This window comes from Neodiprion virginianus, chromosome 2, assembly GCF_021901495.1.
Source record: "Neodiprion virginianus isolate iyNeoVirg1 chromosome 2, iyNeoVirg1.1, whole genome shotgun sequence".
In the NCBI taxonomy this organism is placed as follows: domain Eukaryota; kingdom Metazoa; phylum Arthropoda; class Insecta; order Hymenoptera; family Diprionidae; genus Neodiprion; species Neodiprion virginianus.
The window spans coordinates 13147514-13165545 of NC_060878.1; the positions used below are offsets into that span (position 1 = coordinate 13147514).

General features: G+C 38.3%; 1 protein-coding gene across 5 annotated transcripts in view; it reads right to left on the minus strand.

Annotated features, from left to right (window-relative positions):
• Positions 1 to 323: 323 nt before the first annotated feature.
• LOC124298898 (serine/threonine-protein kinase 25) overlaps positions 324 to 18032 on the minus strand; it is a 42443-nt gene continuing 24734 nt past the window's right edge. For all 5 annotated transcript variants that reach the window (XM_046751519.1, XM_046751518.1, XM_046751520.1 and 2 more), the window contains 9 exons: positions 13181 to 13405; positions 7560 to 7725; positions 7002 to 7159; positions 5970 to 6155; positions 5092 to 5237; positions 4710 to 4992; positions 4120 to 4473; positions 3288 to 3520; positions 324 to 3163 (listed from right to left, as the gene is read on the minus strand). In XM_046751519.1, coding sequence (XP_046607475.1) covers positions 3154 to 3163; positions 3288 to 3520; positions 4120 to 4473; positions 4710 to 4992; positions 5092 to 5237; positions 5970 to 6155; positions 7002 to 7159; positions 7560 to 7725; positions 13181 to 13405 — 1761 coding nt within the window. In that variant the 3' untranslated portion in view covers positions 324 to 3153. The remainder of the gene's footprint in view (positions 3164 to 3287; positions 3521 to 4119; positions 4474 to 4709; positions 4993 to 5091; positions 5238 to 5969; positions 6156 to 7001; positions 7160 to 7559; positions 7726 to 13180; positions 13406 to 18032) is intronic.

The following is an 18032-nucleotide window of genomic DNA, read 5'->3' on the forward strand; positions in this document are numbered from 1 at the left end:
AGATTGATTAATCACAAAAACACAGTATAATGAATAATGAGTAATGCATAATTAACATGGGTATAATAATAGTTCAGCTACATCTGTGTGATCTCTCCTGTAACTTAATTTTCACCCTTGCTTAGTCGTTATGATCTAAAATACATATTTCTCCATCGTCGTATTAGTTAATAGTTATTATTTCTTATCTCACTATTTGGAATAAACAACTGCATAACTCCGGGATTCATATATATTAATTAGATGCATCTAATGTTCAATATTTTAATCACATTAAAGGTAAAATTTTATAGCATTTCGTTTGTACAGCGTGTTGCAACATGTTTCTTATTTTTTTTTTTTTCGTTTTTTCTCTGTCATCATCTGCTCAATAATATCTACTGCTCATAAATGAAAACTTTGACATTACCAGCGTCGATAGCAAATCCTGCGACTAAATATATTATATATTATAAAACACATGTTAGTTTACAAATAAATCGAAATTGCCGTCGATGTCTGTGGAAAATTTCCTCAGCCCCGTTGGACTTGAGTTTAAAAAATTCGAATATTCTATGGAGCAATTTCTTATCTCCGTTAATTGACTGTTTTTTTCATTCCGTTATCGAACAAATCTCGTATTTTCCAGAAACATACACTTACAAAAAAGTATATACAATACCTATTCGTAACTTTGAACGAGAATAATTTCAAGCAAACAAAAGTCGCACAAGAAATGGGAAAATGAATTTTGTAACGAGAATTTTCCTCAAAAAATATTTTTCGAAATTGGAACGAAGGATATTTTCTCAGTTTAAAGTTATGTACATCAATTCCTCTTCGACTTATTTTTAAGTTGAAATTGAGTTCTCTTGACAAAGTGTTAAATTTGAATCGATTATAAAGGCGTCCATCTCTTAAAACGGTAACCAGTAGATTTTCTTTTTTTCCAATTTCATTTGTTAAATCCGCCCTTGGAAGGCAAATGTTATTATTTATTCATAATTCGACCAGAAACACAATTCCAACAGGTGTTAAATTATCACAACTGCAATCGTATGAATTTATCGACTCACAAGCAATAAATTTTCAAAAACTATAATAATTGAGGTCAGAGGTCGCCTAGAATTAATTGTCAGGCGTCCTGGTGGGGCTATTGAAGTCTACTCCACAGCTTCATCGCGGTTTATTTAGAAGAATAATTCTATCTTATAGAGCTACATACATATTTACAGGGTCTTCTCTAGCTTTTAAGCTAGTATATTTAATTTTATAGTCCGAGTCATGTACCAACACCTTTCTTTTCTTATCGTTTTCAATTATTCAATAAAAATATTTTGAGTTCTGTACTGCTGAAACTACAAAATTATATTCAATTATCATTAGAAAATTATTCGCGAGCAATACAAACTCGCAGGAATTGTATTATTTTAACGGTCGTTTCTCTGGGATGCAGCATTGTGTTAGCACTGTGACTGGATGATTACATGAGGCAAGAATAGGTTTCCGATAACTCTCTGTACCTAATTAGAATGTTTTAAAACATGTTCTGTCATAACCAAACTGCAGGATAAAGTTTTTTCGGAATTGAGCACTAGCAAATGAGCACATCATGTTGTTTCTTTCTCTTCAATGCAAATTTTAAAAATTTTCGATCTGGCGTTACTCGCCTACTTTATTTGTGACAACAGATTTTTTCTGAGGTAACTCAACGCTATAATAATATTACAGTTTTAAGCACATACGCTCCATGATTTCTTTTCTAATTCATAACACAGAATCATCTTTTTTTTTTTTTAATTCCTAAATACCGGTTGAACGCAGGTGGCAATCAACAGTTGAGCATTGGTATATAAATAATTTTTATGGCGTGAAAATTGAAACTGGTCAAAGTATTGGTTTGTACTAATTCCGAACTACCTGCCTCAACGATTATTGCGTTAAAACATAAAACTGACGTATCACCAAATTAGAGACAAATTAAGAGTCAAAATATTTAACTCAAAGTGGAAATGTCATTGAATTTGAAATGTACAAGTGTGGGCAGTTTAGAACGTTGTTGTAACGGAGAAATATCAACCTTCTTTTATGTAAACAGATCTTGATACTGTAAACGCGTAGGCTTCTCTGTGTTACAAACAAAATTCTGATAAGAAATTTCAAGCAATCTGCGCCAACAGAGTTCAGAGACTATTTCAGTATTTGTTTTCTTGACTAAAAAATAGACACTTGGAAGAACTGGTTTACCATTCAATTAGGAACCATTTGGCAACCAAAGTATGGTTTCACGGTCGATACTTCGGGTAAATATTCACGGATTCAGAGACCCAATCATCTTCAAGCCAGGAATACATTTGATGGATACGGTTTACAATCATGAAATGTTATTTTGTGTTGTTAACTTATTTTTTTTTTTTTTTTTTTTTTTTTTTTTTTGTAGGCTCTGCTTATAGTACGGATACGCAAAAGTAACATGGGAAAAATTTGATAGTTAAGATTCAGGTAGGTTGCATGCTAACAGGTTATTCTATATTATTGAGTCCGTTATCTCCTTTTTCATAAAAACAATTTTTAATATATTTACAAACAGTTTGAAAGCGTTAACAATTTTTTTCTTAATTTTTTTTAATACTTCCGAGCTTCATTGACCATTTTTTTTGCAGTAAATCCTTCCCTTTAGTTTAAAAAAGCTGTTGTAGTAATTATACGAATGGATCAGTTTCAACGCGACTGAATTGTAGTTATTAAACTTTTTTTTCTGATTTGAAGTACAGAATTTTTGCAAAATTACATATTTTTGCCTACTTTAACGCTTGAATTGTTATTATTGTTACAATCAATACTATTATTATTTTTATTTTTTGTTGTAATGCCAATTACGAACAACTTAGACTGTATACTAATTATTATCTCTACCAGTGAATAAATCGTAATAATTAATGACAATAGCTGGGGGACATAAATATTTTTTCCATCTGTATCGGGTAAAAACTATTAACAATTTATGGATCATATATATATACACATATATGTATATATACGTATCTTTTATATATGTATATATATATATAATGGTAGAAATCAATAACTATTACAATTAATAATTAAAAATAATTAGTTACAATGTTAAGATTTAATTTTTTTCTGGATCACAATCCTTTTTCTCTCGCATCCCTACGTATCTCTGAAATTGGACGGCATAAAATTATGTGGGTACAAAATTTACGACTTTAATAGCCAAGATTCTATTGCAATTTACAAAGTTGATCATCTAGAGCGATAAAAACATGAATTAATATTTATCTTACCTCAGAGTTACTTTTTCCATGAGCATGGAAAGCCTGGCATCGGTATAATTGGCGGGTAACAGTGCTTTGAGGAGCTCTCTAACAAGAGCCTCGCTAACCCCGGGCGATGTTCGCTCTGCTAATTCAAAAGCTCCTCTCAGTTCTTCCAGAGCACCTCCGTTCCTCCCTCCGCTGCTGCCGCCGCCGCCGCTACTGTTATTGTCTCGCGACATGTATTGGTGTTTGCGTTGCAGCTGAGTCATCGAATCGGAATAATAAATTAGTAAGTAAAATAAAATGGCGTTAAGGCGGACGATCAGCTGATCGTTTTCGTTAAATTTAACAAATACCAGGGCGTAGAAAACGCCATGAAATCTGTCTGACTTTGATTTTATGACGTTAAGTCGATCTCGAGCAAAACATGTGATACAAAATCGATTTTAAAATTATATATAATGGTAATGACAGGCGGCAGCGTTCGTATTTTATGTCACCGGGTAGCGTCTCGTATGTTTCAAAAAGCTTGGTATCTTATAGGTACGGAGGGTAGAGAGAAGGAGAACGGACTCGGCCGTCGCGCGCGATGCCAAAATTCCGAAATATAGTAACTACCTAGAACTCCGATAGGTAGCGCATCGGACGAATTTGCCGGAGCAAATATACATTACAGCCATCGCAAGATCTCCGTATCCCACTCTTACTTGAAAAAAGTTACAGATTTCAGCATCAGCACCGCTAGTAGCTGAAGTTACAACTGCCGAGCGTTAATATTTCGGTCGCAGTGGTTCCCATGAATTTAGCAGGGGTCCATCCTCCTTATCTCTATCCTCCATACTTCTAGCAAGCAATTTACCTCAGAAAGAAGAGGCAGTATGACGCCAAAAAGAGTAGCGCTTCGAGGGTGTTTTAGTTCCTGGGTTGATTTCGGTCTTTGTTTCTCATCTCCACCTCTATGATCGACTAGTGATACGATCGGAACTTCTGGTTTACTACTTCGCTTATCACGAGCGATTTCCCTGTCTCGTTCCCTTTCCCTGCTTTCTCTGTCTCGTTCTCTAGAATCACGAGACTCTCTGATATCCCTTGAATCCCTCAGAGTCGATTCTCTGCTCGATTCCCTCGATTCTCGGCCGTCTTTTATCGAGTCTCGACTCGTATCTTTTCGGTTGTCCACCGGAGGTGGAGGCGCTGCCTCATGTGGACGGGACTGCAAAATTTATATAAAATTAATCAGCAATTAGCATATGACATTATTTTCTACACAGCGTGCAATATTGCCGCGATGTTTCTGTGTTGTAGGAGTATTACGCAATATGTCTGCAATATTTATAAAGTCACATTGCTGAAATATTGACCAACGCGCATAAAAGATTTTGAACCATGCAAAATTATCAATAAGTCTCTGCAATATCACGTGCGATATGAAAATTCTTCGAGATTTACCAGAATAGGTTTAGACTGTGATTCGCGGGACGAATCCCTCGAGTCACTTTTGTAGTGATTCAAATTCGAATCCTTCGGCGGAGATCTGGATGCGCCGTTTGCGTGAGGTTTTGGCGATTGATTATGGTTGGACGACCTGTGATTGGAGGTGTGTGTCAGCGTCAAAGAAGTCAACGAATCGTCTGGCGGCAGTTTGGGCACGACAGATCCCTTCACGCCATGCGGCCCTTTCACAGTCATTATCCAAGGCTCGTCCATGTCGCTGTCTTGTTTCGACTCCTCACTTTATGCAAAATCAAACATGTTCACCGTCATTTTCTTCTTTATTCAAGTTCGGTCGTTATTTTGCTAAACAATAAATGTATAAGGCATGTAAACTTACGAATCAGAGTTCTCGCTTTCGGTCTCGGATTCTTCGCTCCGTTGCGACTTCCACTTCTTATACCTATCGATCAAATCGATCAAGTAGGAATTCTTCTTTGCCTTTTTGATGAATTGAAACTTGAGCAGCTCCTTTGCCGTCGGTCTCTGTTTAACGGAATATATGATAGAACGCTTCATATTGAACGATTTTACCTCAAGTACTAACGCTAATAAGAAAGTCAAAAAACACTTTCAAAGAATTACGGTATATTATGTAAAAAAAAAAAAAAATATATCACAACACTGCGCAATAATACAGATAAGCAATCTTTCAACCCAATGTTAAGTATATGAATCCGCAAATTCTGATTGCAAAATATTGTCCTGCACTACTATTATTATTTTACTTTTAGTCACATCAAGTTAAATTATTCTAATGAAACAAATGGGTCGGGAGAAAATAGTTACTGAACAATGTCTCGCTTAAGCATTGGAGTAAAGTTAACAATTGCGTGGGCAGGGAAAAATGTTCTGAATATCATATTGAATTCATAGATATCAAATATTATCTATAAGATGATAATCAGTTTCGGCATGTAAAGCGGTAACGATACCGTGAAATGGCGATTAATTTAAGTATAGAACACGAAAAATGCATCAGTGGCCACTTTTGATTGAACCGAACAGTGTCCTCAGTATAAACAAGCCGAAATCACAGAAGCAAAGAAATCGTTTCTAACTGTAACCATCGCGGAAGTTTAGTAATTTTTTTTTTTTATTATACTATCATCACCGAAAAGGAGATTTCTCCGATTATCGAATCAAGAGAAATTCGAGATTCGACAAAGCTGGAATGAGCGGTTTTATATACGGGAGAAGATTGATATCACTACTTACATTTTCGGGATCCTTGTTAAGGCACGCCTCGACAAATTCTTTGAACTGTTTCGTGTAGTTCCCGGTCAGTTGCGGTGGGTTGTTCTTGGGTATGAGGAAAAGTACCCTCATAGGATGCAGCTCGCTGTTTGGCGGCTCACCTTTGGCCAATTCTATGGCGGTTATCCCCAGCGACCAGATGTCAGCCTGCGAAAGAACGAAAGTTGTACTCTTGGTGTCCGCCGATTTACACAGACCAATTTCAGGGCCAAGCCCAATGATTGGTTCGGCTGAATGGGTGATAACTAGTTGTGTAACTGTACAGGCATTTCCAAGCACTCGATAGTTGGTGTGTTTGTGCATGCAGAAACTGCTAACGAAGGCTTCTCCTCTTGCCATTGCATAACTTGATCATCAGATTTTACTCATGTCTTTAAGACCGTTCCTTGAATTGCCTTGCGATAACGCCTACCAGAGAAAACTGGCGACCTTCCAAAAACGAGAGGCATCCTCCTTATGATCTATACAATCGACACAGTCGCTTTTTCCTAACCGATAAGTTCGGAAAACGCGAAATTTCTACTAGTATTGTTTGTAATTACTATTGACGGAGTCGATAGCGAAGATTGAAGAAGCCCGGATTCAAATTGAAAAGTATGTTTATTTTGAATTTACAAAATGAAATACATTTCCCATACTTTTGTTTTTTTTTAATGAAATACCGACATGATAAAAATTTCTGGGGGTGTGATGAATTGTAAATTTTTTGGTAAATATGTTGCTAGTTAATTTCATAGGCGAAGTAACGCCATCTGACGCTCATTGCTAGTAATTTCAAGCAAAAATCTAAGTATTTATTGAGATTTTGAGATTATTATTTCAAACTAATTGAAGCATTTTTGGGTAACTCATATAACCTATGTTACTCCTGAAGATGCGAGAAAGGCATTGTTGATATTTTCACGTACATTGATTCCGTATGTCTTGCACGATGCAGAGACGAATTATTTAAAGTTAAATGGCTCGTTAGTGAAGGGTAGAAGTATGAATCACCTTAGAGTCATAGGCGGATTGCTTGATGACCTCGGGGGCCATCCAAAAAGGCGTACCAACGAAGGTATTTCTCTTGCTGGTAGTGTTTGTCAGTTGTCCAGCAACCCCAAAGTCTGCCAATTTGACGTCTCCCATTTCGCTGAGCAGAACGTTGGCGGCTGGAAATAATCGGCTATGTATTTCAAAGGGGAAGTATCCCCTAATGTTTTACACGGTTATGCGTCCTTGCCCGCGAGGTAAATTTTTCTTTATTTTTATGCCGTCAAAAAATCATTCACACATAAACGAGAAGAGCGGCTGGCCAAGCAATCTCCTCGATTCCCATAATCCATGAGAACATTCGTTTCGTGTGTAGACTGATGCCGTTAACGACACTGGTAGTAAATTATTTTAGTACCGGGGTATCAAGAGCCCTGTTTTAATCAACGAATATGTGTCAAATATGATATTCTTGGTGAAATACGTTGCCTTTCATATGAATTTTCATTGGTACCGATGCTTTGCAATTTACCATTAGAATAAAAAAGAACTGTGGATAGATGATTGGCTATAGCAAACCTTTGATATCGCGATGAAGCTTTCGTTCGCTGTGAAGGTAGTCGAGACCTCTTAGGACTTCGCGGAGTATAACAGCGATATGCATTTCCTCGAAGCTGCCCGCCTTCATCAAGTCCAGGGCTGACCCCCCGCCCAGATACTCCATGATGATCCATAGCTTCGTGCCCTGGAAGAATAAAATTGATTAAATAAGAATAAGCGTAATGTTTGGATCAATGAGGGTAAAAGAAAAGCAGCAAAAGGTGATAAAAACACCTCTTCAGGCTGGAAGGGTGCGTCAGATGGCCTATACTCGTATAATCGATGTGTAGATGTAAACAGCCGAAAACCCATAACAGGTGACCAAGTGAAACGCGAGATGGCCGGACCAATTACTTAGGCCGTACCATTTATTGGGTCACGGTTATACTTGTACGCTTTCTGACCGTCGGTCAAATGCTATTACAGTATCTCCGAAAGGGCTTGGTCATTTGCATTACCACTCCACATTTAGAGCAGAATCGAGCTGGTCGTTCAGCTAGCCAGTTCAATGGTCACTAGAAACTCCCAACGTTGCTGGCTTTGAAGATAATTTTGATTATCAGGAGCTCTTTATGCCTCGGTGGAGTACTCCATTGACACCATTGCTTACATTTTTATCGATCATTTCCAAGTAGTACAAACGAATTGTCCCTGCTCCACAGTTTAGACAATTTTTTTGTTCATCTCTGACCTTCTCAATAAATTTTTTCCGAAATTAAAAATACTACACGTAACAGTTCATCTTTGACTTCGATTTTGTCGAAAGCTTTATATCGAGTTTTGTATTATATAAACATCATCTGTAATTTTCGCAAATTTCTAAGCACCGTGTTTGAAGTCAATTCTACTCGGATAATAAGAGATAATAAAACCGAGCGAAAACTGAGACTCGGTGCTTGTTTCCCACATTTGCGAAAAAAGCATTAACTACAACGGGGAAGCATTCGTCAATAATTGGTGTACGGTTGAACGAATCTTTTTTCACCATCAACAAAAGCTGCCGACTTCGAATATCTGGAGATATTTGCATGTGGATGAGGCACAGAAAAAAGAGCGGCGAGTGGGGATTTCAACACAGTATGGAGTCAGAAAGTCGTGAGTGATAGACGATGATGGAGTTCTTAAGCGCTGGATGAATATTTCCAAAGGAAGTCGGAATATATATTTCCCCATGATACGTGCACGCATAATGTACTTCAGATTATAATCCTCTATAAAAGTTAAATTTGTATATATTCTCGCGTCGAGATCAATGGCGGTTTAATTCCTCGTCTGACAGAGGTTTCACGGTCATTAGTGATCCTGGCAGCAATGCAAACGTTTTAGGAAATTGCGATGAACGGGATGGATGTCTCGACTGATTATCGCCGAGGGTTTCTTTGCAAAAGTGACTGCGCCGTCACTTGGGAGGAGTTGGGGGAAACTTTTCCGCACCCTTCCTTCCGTCAACTCGAATGAATGCCGCTCACGGGGAACGACCCGAAACGAATTCGAGATTAGTTCTTGGTAGTGACATTCGAGTTCACCTCCAAAGTTCGTTCGATCACCTCGACAAACTCACTTGACAAGTTTCGTATATTCCTTTTTCTCTGTCTGCTGGATGCAGTTAGTCAAAAATACAAATATGTATGGACATATTTACTGTGTTCCTTTGTTGTGGCATTGCTGTTGATGTTATTAATGATCAAAGAACTGAAAATTATTGAATCAAATCTCTTACACTACATCCTAACTAGTGGCAACATGCAAGTATGTATGAGAACAGAGCGTTGGGGTGGTTAAACCTGAACACGATCAAGGTGCCTCGAGGCATGGTATTAAACGAGGTGGAAAATGCGAGCGTGGTGAATGGAGAAAAAGGCTGCGTGGTGGTAGAAGTATTGAAAATTGTCAGGGAGGAGAAGATTGCGGTGCTTCTTGTTCATGCAAATTTAAAATGGAACTGCCAGGGCAAGTTCTTCCTCTCCAGTCAGACGAAAGAAGGCGGAAATTCTGCGGAGAGGCCGAGAAACTGATTTTTGCACGGTGTGCATCCAGCTATGTGATATCTTCGTTTTCGGGAAGTTCATTTATTCTTGTATTCAATATTCTTAATAAGTGAGGGAAAAAGGGAAAAACACCAAGGTGTAAGGGCGTCTTTCGCAGTGACTGGAAGTTAGAAAATGCGTCATCAGCAGCCGGCGAAGCTGATGGTGGAATTGAATATGAATTTGTCGAAAAACGATTTGCCAACACCTCTTTACATTAGTCTATGACCAGTTAAGGGTGAAAAATGGACAACGAATGAAAGAACTGATTTCTATCGGAGCAAGACGATGAACCAGCGTCTTTTACGATACCTTTGACATGGGGACATGGAAGTGCGTTGACACGAGATACTGAGGGAAGCCACCAAAACTGACCTCGAAAATACTGTGTGGTGTGTAGAGAGCCTGGAGAGGCATCGCTGTGTTATTAATCTTGCCACGAAGGTCATGCAATGACCTATAATAACTGTAATCTGCTATATGGATCTTTCTTACAGCGAAAGCTTTCGGTTCATTATCACCACCGAATTTATACGGTGTACAGTCTGTTCAAACCCAGAAAAAATGGTCGTCATAGAACTCACATCGTCACGAGATTCTAGTTTTCCTGAAGACTCCAATGAAGGTGCAATACTGAATCCACTGGAGGATTCATAAAAAGATTTGACTCGCTACCGTAATAACGACCATTGCATTCCGCTATGCATTGAGGCTACGCTCTTACAACATCTGATCTCAAGAGAGAAACATACCTACACCACTTTAAAGTTGTTTCATAATATCGCAAGTTGTCGTTTCTTTGTCTCATGTCAACTCTAGTCAATTGTAGACGACCGGTTTTCTCACTTCATCGATAAGAAGACTATACCATTTGTTACGATGCTTATCGAGCAATTACTTGCGTCAGTGCTTATCGAAATTTATTATAGGTCAACTACGCTGTTGCTGTGATTTTTGTTCATTGTTACCGGTGAATGTCTCAAGTTTCTCCTTTGTTCGAAGTCGACTTATGCAGGCAAGGTGTTTTTCAACATTTCAACGAATTATTAAGCTAATATGATATAGTATGTTTCAGCGGGTTTTCGTTGGATCAAGAGACTGAATCACGTAAGGCTTTTGCTGTAATTCCTGTTATCACTTCCCTGCTGGTACTTTGAGTTTACTCGTACAGACGGCGCTGGGCGATTAAACAAGGAAATTACAGAAATCTTCTTTATCCGGAAAGACGATTCGTTCAGAACTGAATGAATTTGAAAATTGTGTAGGCATGCTTTGGGAATGCTGACTATAAGAAGGAAAAAATAAACTTTGTGGTAACAATTAATCATCCAATAACCGAGTTATTTCAAATACTGACAATGAGCTATCTCGAGAAAGCGAGCCACACTCCTCTGGAGGTGTTCGAAAAGTTACAATAATTTGCCCAGAGGTTGAACAAGTTCTTACTTCCTGCACGGTTGAGTACGTCAAGTAAATCATGGCATTGTCTAAAAGTACAGTTTGAACTGTTATACCCAGCGCTGTGCGCTGCTAGTATGCAATGCTCACTTCATGGAGGGGCGAAAGTGTCGTTCCCAAGGCTTTCCAACGTCTAGTCTTACTCATTGCGCAACCGCAAGTTTATTTCAACAACGTATTCGGTTACCTGCACCGCGTTTTCCGTTAGCTTGACTAGCTTTTAGCATGCAGCCTCACAATTTTCATCCACAGGCTCTTCAGCTTCAGTAGAATAGTCAATGATGTTCATAACTCATCACGTATGTTATACTAGGAAATATAATCTTAGTCGTTCAACTCGATAAGCTGAAATAATCCTCAATTCGTTCATCGATAATCTTTCTGTGATTCAGAATTGAGGATCATTAACCTCCCGCTTAAGGCGGATAATACATGACATTCATATATAGCGCAAATACTTGAAATCAATAATATATTGAACAACGTCGTATATCGAAAATGACGAAATCAAAACTAAACACGAAGAAGGATTTCCGTTTTCTTCGTAAACTCACTCGCTCATTATCTTTCTTACAAACCAGTTCAGTTATAGTCACAGAGCTTCGATTCAAATCCAATGAAGCACACTTAAATATCAATCTCACAGTAAAGATTAATAATTAGAATATTCATCACCGTTGATGACATGTATTACTTGGAAGAAATAACACCATCTTCGCCTCAAGTAAAATTAAGTAACGAAATAATAAAAGACATGTAAAGAAAGTGATAATGTGATGAGGAAATTTTGTATGGCAATATCCATGTCTTTGTCGAAATTATAATGTTAAGAGTACCTGTGAATGTAAAAAATAAGATTTTATTGAAATATATATTAGTACACGATATACGATTAAAATTATTTCGTTCTACTTTGAGATTTCTTATTTATAAATTTAAGACTTGGTACAAAAAAAAAAAAAAAAATAATTAAATGAATATACCGAATATTTGATTATATTTTAAACTCTATCTTTTGTTTCAGTTTATGCGTTATTTTATTTTATATAATTTAGTGGCATAGTCCGTTACAAATGCTATTGTTCTTTTTTACCGACTGTACTGTTCTTCTTTTGTTTCATTTTCTTTCACGCCAAAGTTTGTTTGTCGATTATAGGAAGTATCTCTTACTTCCTGGTCGATTATTATAAGCGAGCACGAAAGACGCAAAGTTCTTACACTATGTACACGGAGTTAGTTTTTACTATCACAAGATAAGCTTGTCGCCTTTGGTTTCCTGTGCGGGTAGCCTAATTGTATTTTGTGTCTGAAACCCGGGGCAACAAAAGCAAGTTGATGATATCTCGTTTCGCTATCTTTTCAATGTATGCATAGAATATAATAGTCGAGTACCCACCTACCAACCGGATACGGAAGTGACGCTGGTATAGACAGGAAGCACCGAGGGCGAGGCGGAAATCTTGCGTAACCGCTTGGGCGTCGTGACACTTGTTAGGATCAGTCATACCTAGGCATGCACATTGCACAGGGTGCTCCCAAACGATCATATGGGGTTAATGTTTGTAGGGTATTCGGTCGAAGCATCTACCTCGAGTAGATTCAGAGCAAAATTTTAAACCAGAATATCATGTTTGCTTTTTTTCTGTCTATATTTCTAGAAATCCCATTCTTGAACCAAAACTATGGGACACGACGCGAAATTTTCTAAGCTTAGGGTAGTAGATGAGCTCACCGACTGTGTGAATATCGATTCCCAACGCATCTCTATACAAATCATTCGATTCCGATCGGAATTCGTACATATAAAGCAATGAGCATTACACATACATAGTTCTCGAACGGCAATCAAATCCCGAATGCACGACTCGTGGTATAACGAAATGAGGGAGCGTTCAGAGACCTGACGGTATTTCACCCACATAACTTCGTTGTGGCGCTAAGCGGACCTGGAACGCTTGGCTTACCTGGTAAATTAGACTCGATTGTGTTGAATAGAAGGTCATTGTCAATGATGGATGAAGAGAATTTGGCAAATACCAGCAACCGAACGCCGGGAAACGCATGGTCAAAAAGTTTTCTCATAAGTCAGAATATGCGGCGTTTGTCTCAGCTTACCTTGAGGTACGAGCCGAAGTATTTCGTGACGAATGGACTGTCGCATTGCGACAATACCATGATCTCCTGCTGTATGTCCTCGATTTCATCTTCCGCTTCCTCGAGATCAATTATCTTGATCGCTACCACTTGCTGTGTTCTATTGTCGATGCCCTTAAACACCTCGCCGAAACTTCCTTTGCCGATTCGTTCCTGTTTCGTGAATATCAGCTCCGGATCCACCTTCTGCAACAATTCAAATATTCCTCCTTTAGACCATGCAAAAATTCAAGGGAAGACGAAGTTAAACATTCGTCAAGTTATATGCTCAGTTATATGATATATCATCCCTTGTGAATTTATTACAAGATACAATGTATGCACTAATCGTCTAGAGGATCCCTCAAAGTTTACACGATTTGTAAACATGGAAGGACCTAGCTAGACTTTACACTAGTACTAATGAAATATAAGTGTAGGAAGTTTGTAATTAGCTGAAAGCGCTATAAAGTACGTGGATCGAGCCATGAAGTCCAAAAGGCGTGTTTATTCAAAAGAGCAAACTTTTTCATCTCCAAGGTGGTTACTCTACACCCTTAATTTCAAAATTCAAGCCGGGATGACAGAAAGTTTGGCGAAGTTTTAAAGTCACAGTAACTTTACCCGCTCAATATCGGTTTCCTCGCTCAATTAACGAATTCAACTTAGCCGAACTTCAAATTTGATGATAGATAGCTTTCGTCATTCAACCGCACTGCGAGGAATTACACGCAAAAATTCCTTTCAATTTTTGTTTCACTTCTTTAGTACAAACTATATGGCAAAGTTTTCAATGGCTGAAGTGAAGTAGCGTGTTCTCGTAGCTTTGTGACGAAGAAGGAGCAGCTTGAGGACACAGTCTCAAAGTTGATGAGACGTACGTGATATGGCGGCATTGTTAGTATGGTTTCGCGTTGCCCCTCCCTTTCATTGTCAGTAGGACAAGAATTATCTTTTGGCAAAGTGTCTCTAAAGCTCTCAAGGTTTCTCCCAAGAGCGTCTGACGTTGACACTAGGCTAATTATAATGTGCGTCGAGACTTCCGGGGGTCGCATAATCTCAACGAAAATAGAGAAATAGAAAAAAGGACGGATAATGGTAGTTCACGGTTTACCGGCATACTTTGTCTCATATAAGTATATTTACAGCTTTTTCGTTTTCGTCAAATATTATACACCGTGAGTTCAATGTACTCTCAATAAATTCAACGTTTTTTCATTGTATAAAATTGTGCTACTATATCAAGGTTCATACGCATTTTAGAATTTGAACTTCCCTGATTTTTCCAGTAAACTCTGAAAAAATAGGATGCTGATTAATGACCAAATATTTTTACTCATTAATACTAATACCTCCAATATTACCTAGTAAATATCTTACTGTCCAGCTATCAATTTACAAACAACAGCCTGCGATTTTCCATACGAAAAAAAATAAAGAAGGTTAGATATTTAATAAAGTAATATGCACAGAATGTGTGAATCGGAGCACTGAAACAAAATTTGTAGTGCAATTTTTTTTTCTCAAGATCGATAGTACTTTGTATAAGGACGAGTTTATTTCTTCGACAGACTCAAAATGCCAGTCTTACTTTCTAAATTCCCTGCCTTTTACCTGCTATAAGAAATTCCCTCAGTTTTTCCGGGTTTCCAGATTTTTCCTGTACGTACGAACCCTGTAATATACTGTATCATGTACTCAGACTGCAGGAAAACATTAATCGAATTCACTCGAAGTGGCACCGAGTCACTGGAAGTCAATCGGAAAATTTAGCAGTATTTTCAACTTCGAGGAATAATTTGTAATCATATGAATTCCATACATGAAGTAGTTCTGAAATCACTTGAAGTCAGAGAAGTTCACGTAAGGTCTTAACTTCGCGAAGTCGCTTGAAATATTTGAAAGTATTTTAATCTCAGTCGAAGTCTTACGAAGTATTCACCATGTCATAAAGTCATAAAGTTAAGTATACGCTCGATTCTAAGATGGTTAATCCTCCGACAAAAGTATCATACTTTCCATTGACGCCTAATATGGGTGGAAATCAAGTTTCCACATTGACGCGGTTGCACTTTTTTTTTACCGCAGTGTAAGAGAATGGAGAGAAAACATCGACGCCTAACCTGAACATAGAAAAGTCTAGTGTTTATTACGAATAGAATACAATCGACAGATGTAAAATCGGATGAGAAATCGAGCGGAAACTCGTTTAGTTATGGATCATCATCATCGTCGTGATTCAGATTACGCAACAATAACCGTTCTGATTCGTTCGAGAAGTCGTAACCACGTAAAATCAAAAAAAAAAAGGAAGGCAGCATCATCTCTCTAATTTATTCGGAGAAAGTTTCAACAGCAGGAGGGAAGCGTTGGAGTATTAATTGCATTACAGCAGAGGTGTAAAAAATAACGATAGAAATATGGAGCCTTCGAGGATTCTTACATCGCTCCTACGACCAGAACATCTACACATATACATATAAACGTTAGCCATGGTATAATTCTTGGATTAATCAGTAGTGTCAACAAAATTGGCCATTCTGCACGTGTATGTACAACGAAATTATAAGTAAATAAAGATTGTGCCAAGATATAGTAGGGAGAAGTAATAGTGAGCAGGTTCTTCGATCGATAGTCACAACCAACCCACACAAGTCGTTAACTCCTCTAGAGAATGTAATGGAAGTGCGAGCGGCGACCTCGCGCAGGATTCGCCGTTGTGACCTTACGTGATCTCCACTCTACCTCGTCGCTTCACAACCACAAGTCATGACGCACGCTGGAGGAGCAAGATAACCGAGTCTTACAATCGGGAAGAATTCGTGAGTCACTGGACAATGTGTACCTGAATCAGTCCGCTTTGCCACAGTATCCTAGTACACGGAATCCGGATCTCCCCCACGCACCGCAAAGAGTGGATAAAACTGATTCTGATATCTCTATACGCTGTTAGTACCTTCGAAAACAGTAAGCAGACATTTGAGCTCAATCTCTCTAGAGGTTTGTGCGTTACCAGGTGCGTGCACTGAGCGTTTCCGTGACGCGAGAACACAGGTTAACACCTACTGCACATTCACGATAAGATCAGTAGGGAAATTCTGGTTAATGTTTACTCTACGTTTAATAACGCGTACTGTGTATGGATGATGACGATCACGATGCTGATTAGGTAGACAAACGTGGTTACACACACAGTAAAGTTTATACAATAACAGTGTACGGTTTAAAATCAAACACATTTCTTCGGATTACAGCCATGAATTCACTATGATTCTAATCGCCGTAAGGTCAATAAAGAGGTTTCTTTTCATACTCTTCAAGGTATTGGTTCCACCTTTTCGTATTCAAAAATGTTACCGGAGATTCAGAGTATTAAGCCTAATTTGCTAATCAGTGAGTAATAGTTGTTCTTAGTTGTCAATGGTTTATAACGAAAAATATTACTATAAAAGACTCGTGGCGGAGAGAGGTTGGTCGTCTCTGATGGAATATAAACCGCGTGAACACGAATGCGGTTGAGAATCTTCTTTTTCCAAGCATCAAAAGGTGTCCAGTTTCAGAGTATCTGGCCTTTGTGCGGACGCGGGCGCCGAGCTGTAGAGGAGGCATAGCTGGCTTTCAGTACTTTCAACCTTCAGCAGGAAAAGACAAGTTTTTGCATCTGTAGATTGACATTCGATAGCTTGTGGAGCGGCTAGCAGGTCATTGTCACCTTGTATCTGTTCACTTTCATGCCGCAAGCGTTCCAGTTGCCAGCCATGCAAAGTCCTATCAAGCCCGATGTCAAACACTTGACAGACATAATCAGGATGGCTGTACTGCCAGTTTCGTAGACAAGGTTGAAAGGAGGAAGAAAGCAAGGAAGCAAGGAAGGAAGGAAGAAGTCACGTTAACGATTATTTGTTAGGTGGCGCATAACATCGAGCGGCGGTAATCTAATATGACGCGTGCGAGACAATCTGATTAAGTATACCAGACACGGTTGGAGTCTGGCTGCGACGAGTAACATTGTGTACAAAGGTAACTAGCGTCGAACATAGTTGCTAATGTGATATCAATTAAAACTTTTAATTGACACACGGTGCCTACTATCACGGTATCTACTAATAGCACATAATGTTCCGTTGCAACAGTGCGATTCATGACGTGGTAAGTGACGAACCCTCAACTTTGTGAAAATCATTTGACAGTGAGTGAATAATCCCATAAGAGATAACGAAATCGTAGACAATCAGAAATAAGTAGAATATCACTTAATGGCTACCGCAGAGTTGTTGCATTTCAATTTCACCCGAACTTTACTATATCTTGAAGTTAGATTTACACTTATTGTTAGACAAAACGCCGCGTCAATTCATCTGAAGTAGCTTGAAATCATTTCAAGTAATTTCTTGGAATTGAATTGAACTATTTTCATCTTTATGAAATTACCCAAGGTCACGTGAATTCTCATGAAGTTATTTGAATTCACAACTGGTAACTTGAATCTCAACTTTATGAAGTCAGTTGAAGACAGTTGACTTTAGTTAAAGTCTTCTTCACGGAGTCACTTGGAATCGTTTGAATTTATGTGAACTGAATTTATATCTGACTATATAAAGTCATTGTAAGTAATTTGAATACAATTACAATGTTTTGACTTCGTGAAGTTTTGAACTTGCAAGGAACACTAATTTGGTGTCTCTCTTAGAATTCGTTGCAGCTTATGTACGTTATAGAACATTGGAAACTAACAGCCAAGTTTTTTTTTTTAGCGGAAAAACGGGTTAAAGGATTTTAAACGACCCTCGAAGATGAGCACCAAAAAATTTGATTTCTTGATTCACTCGATGTA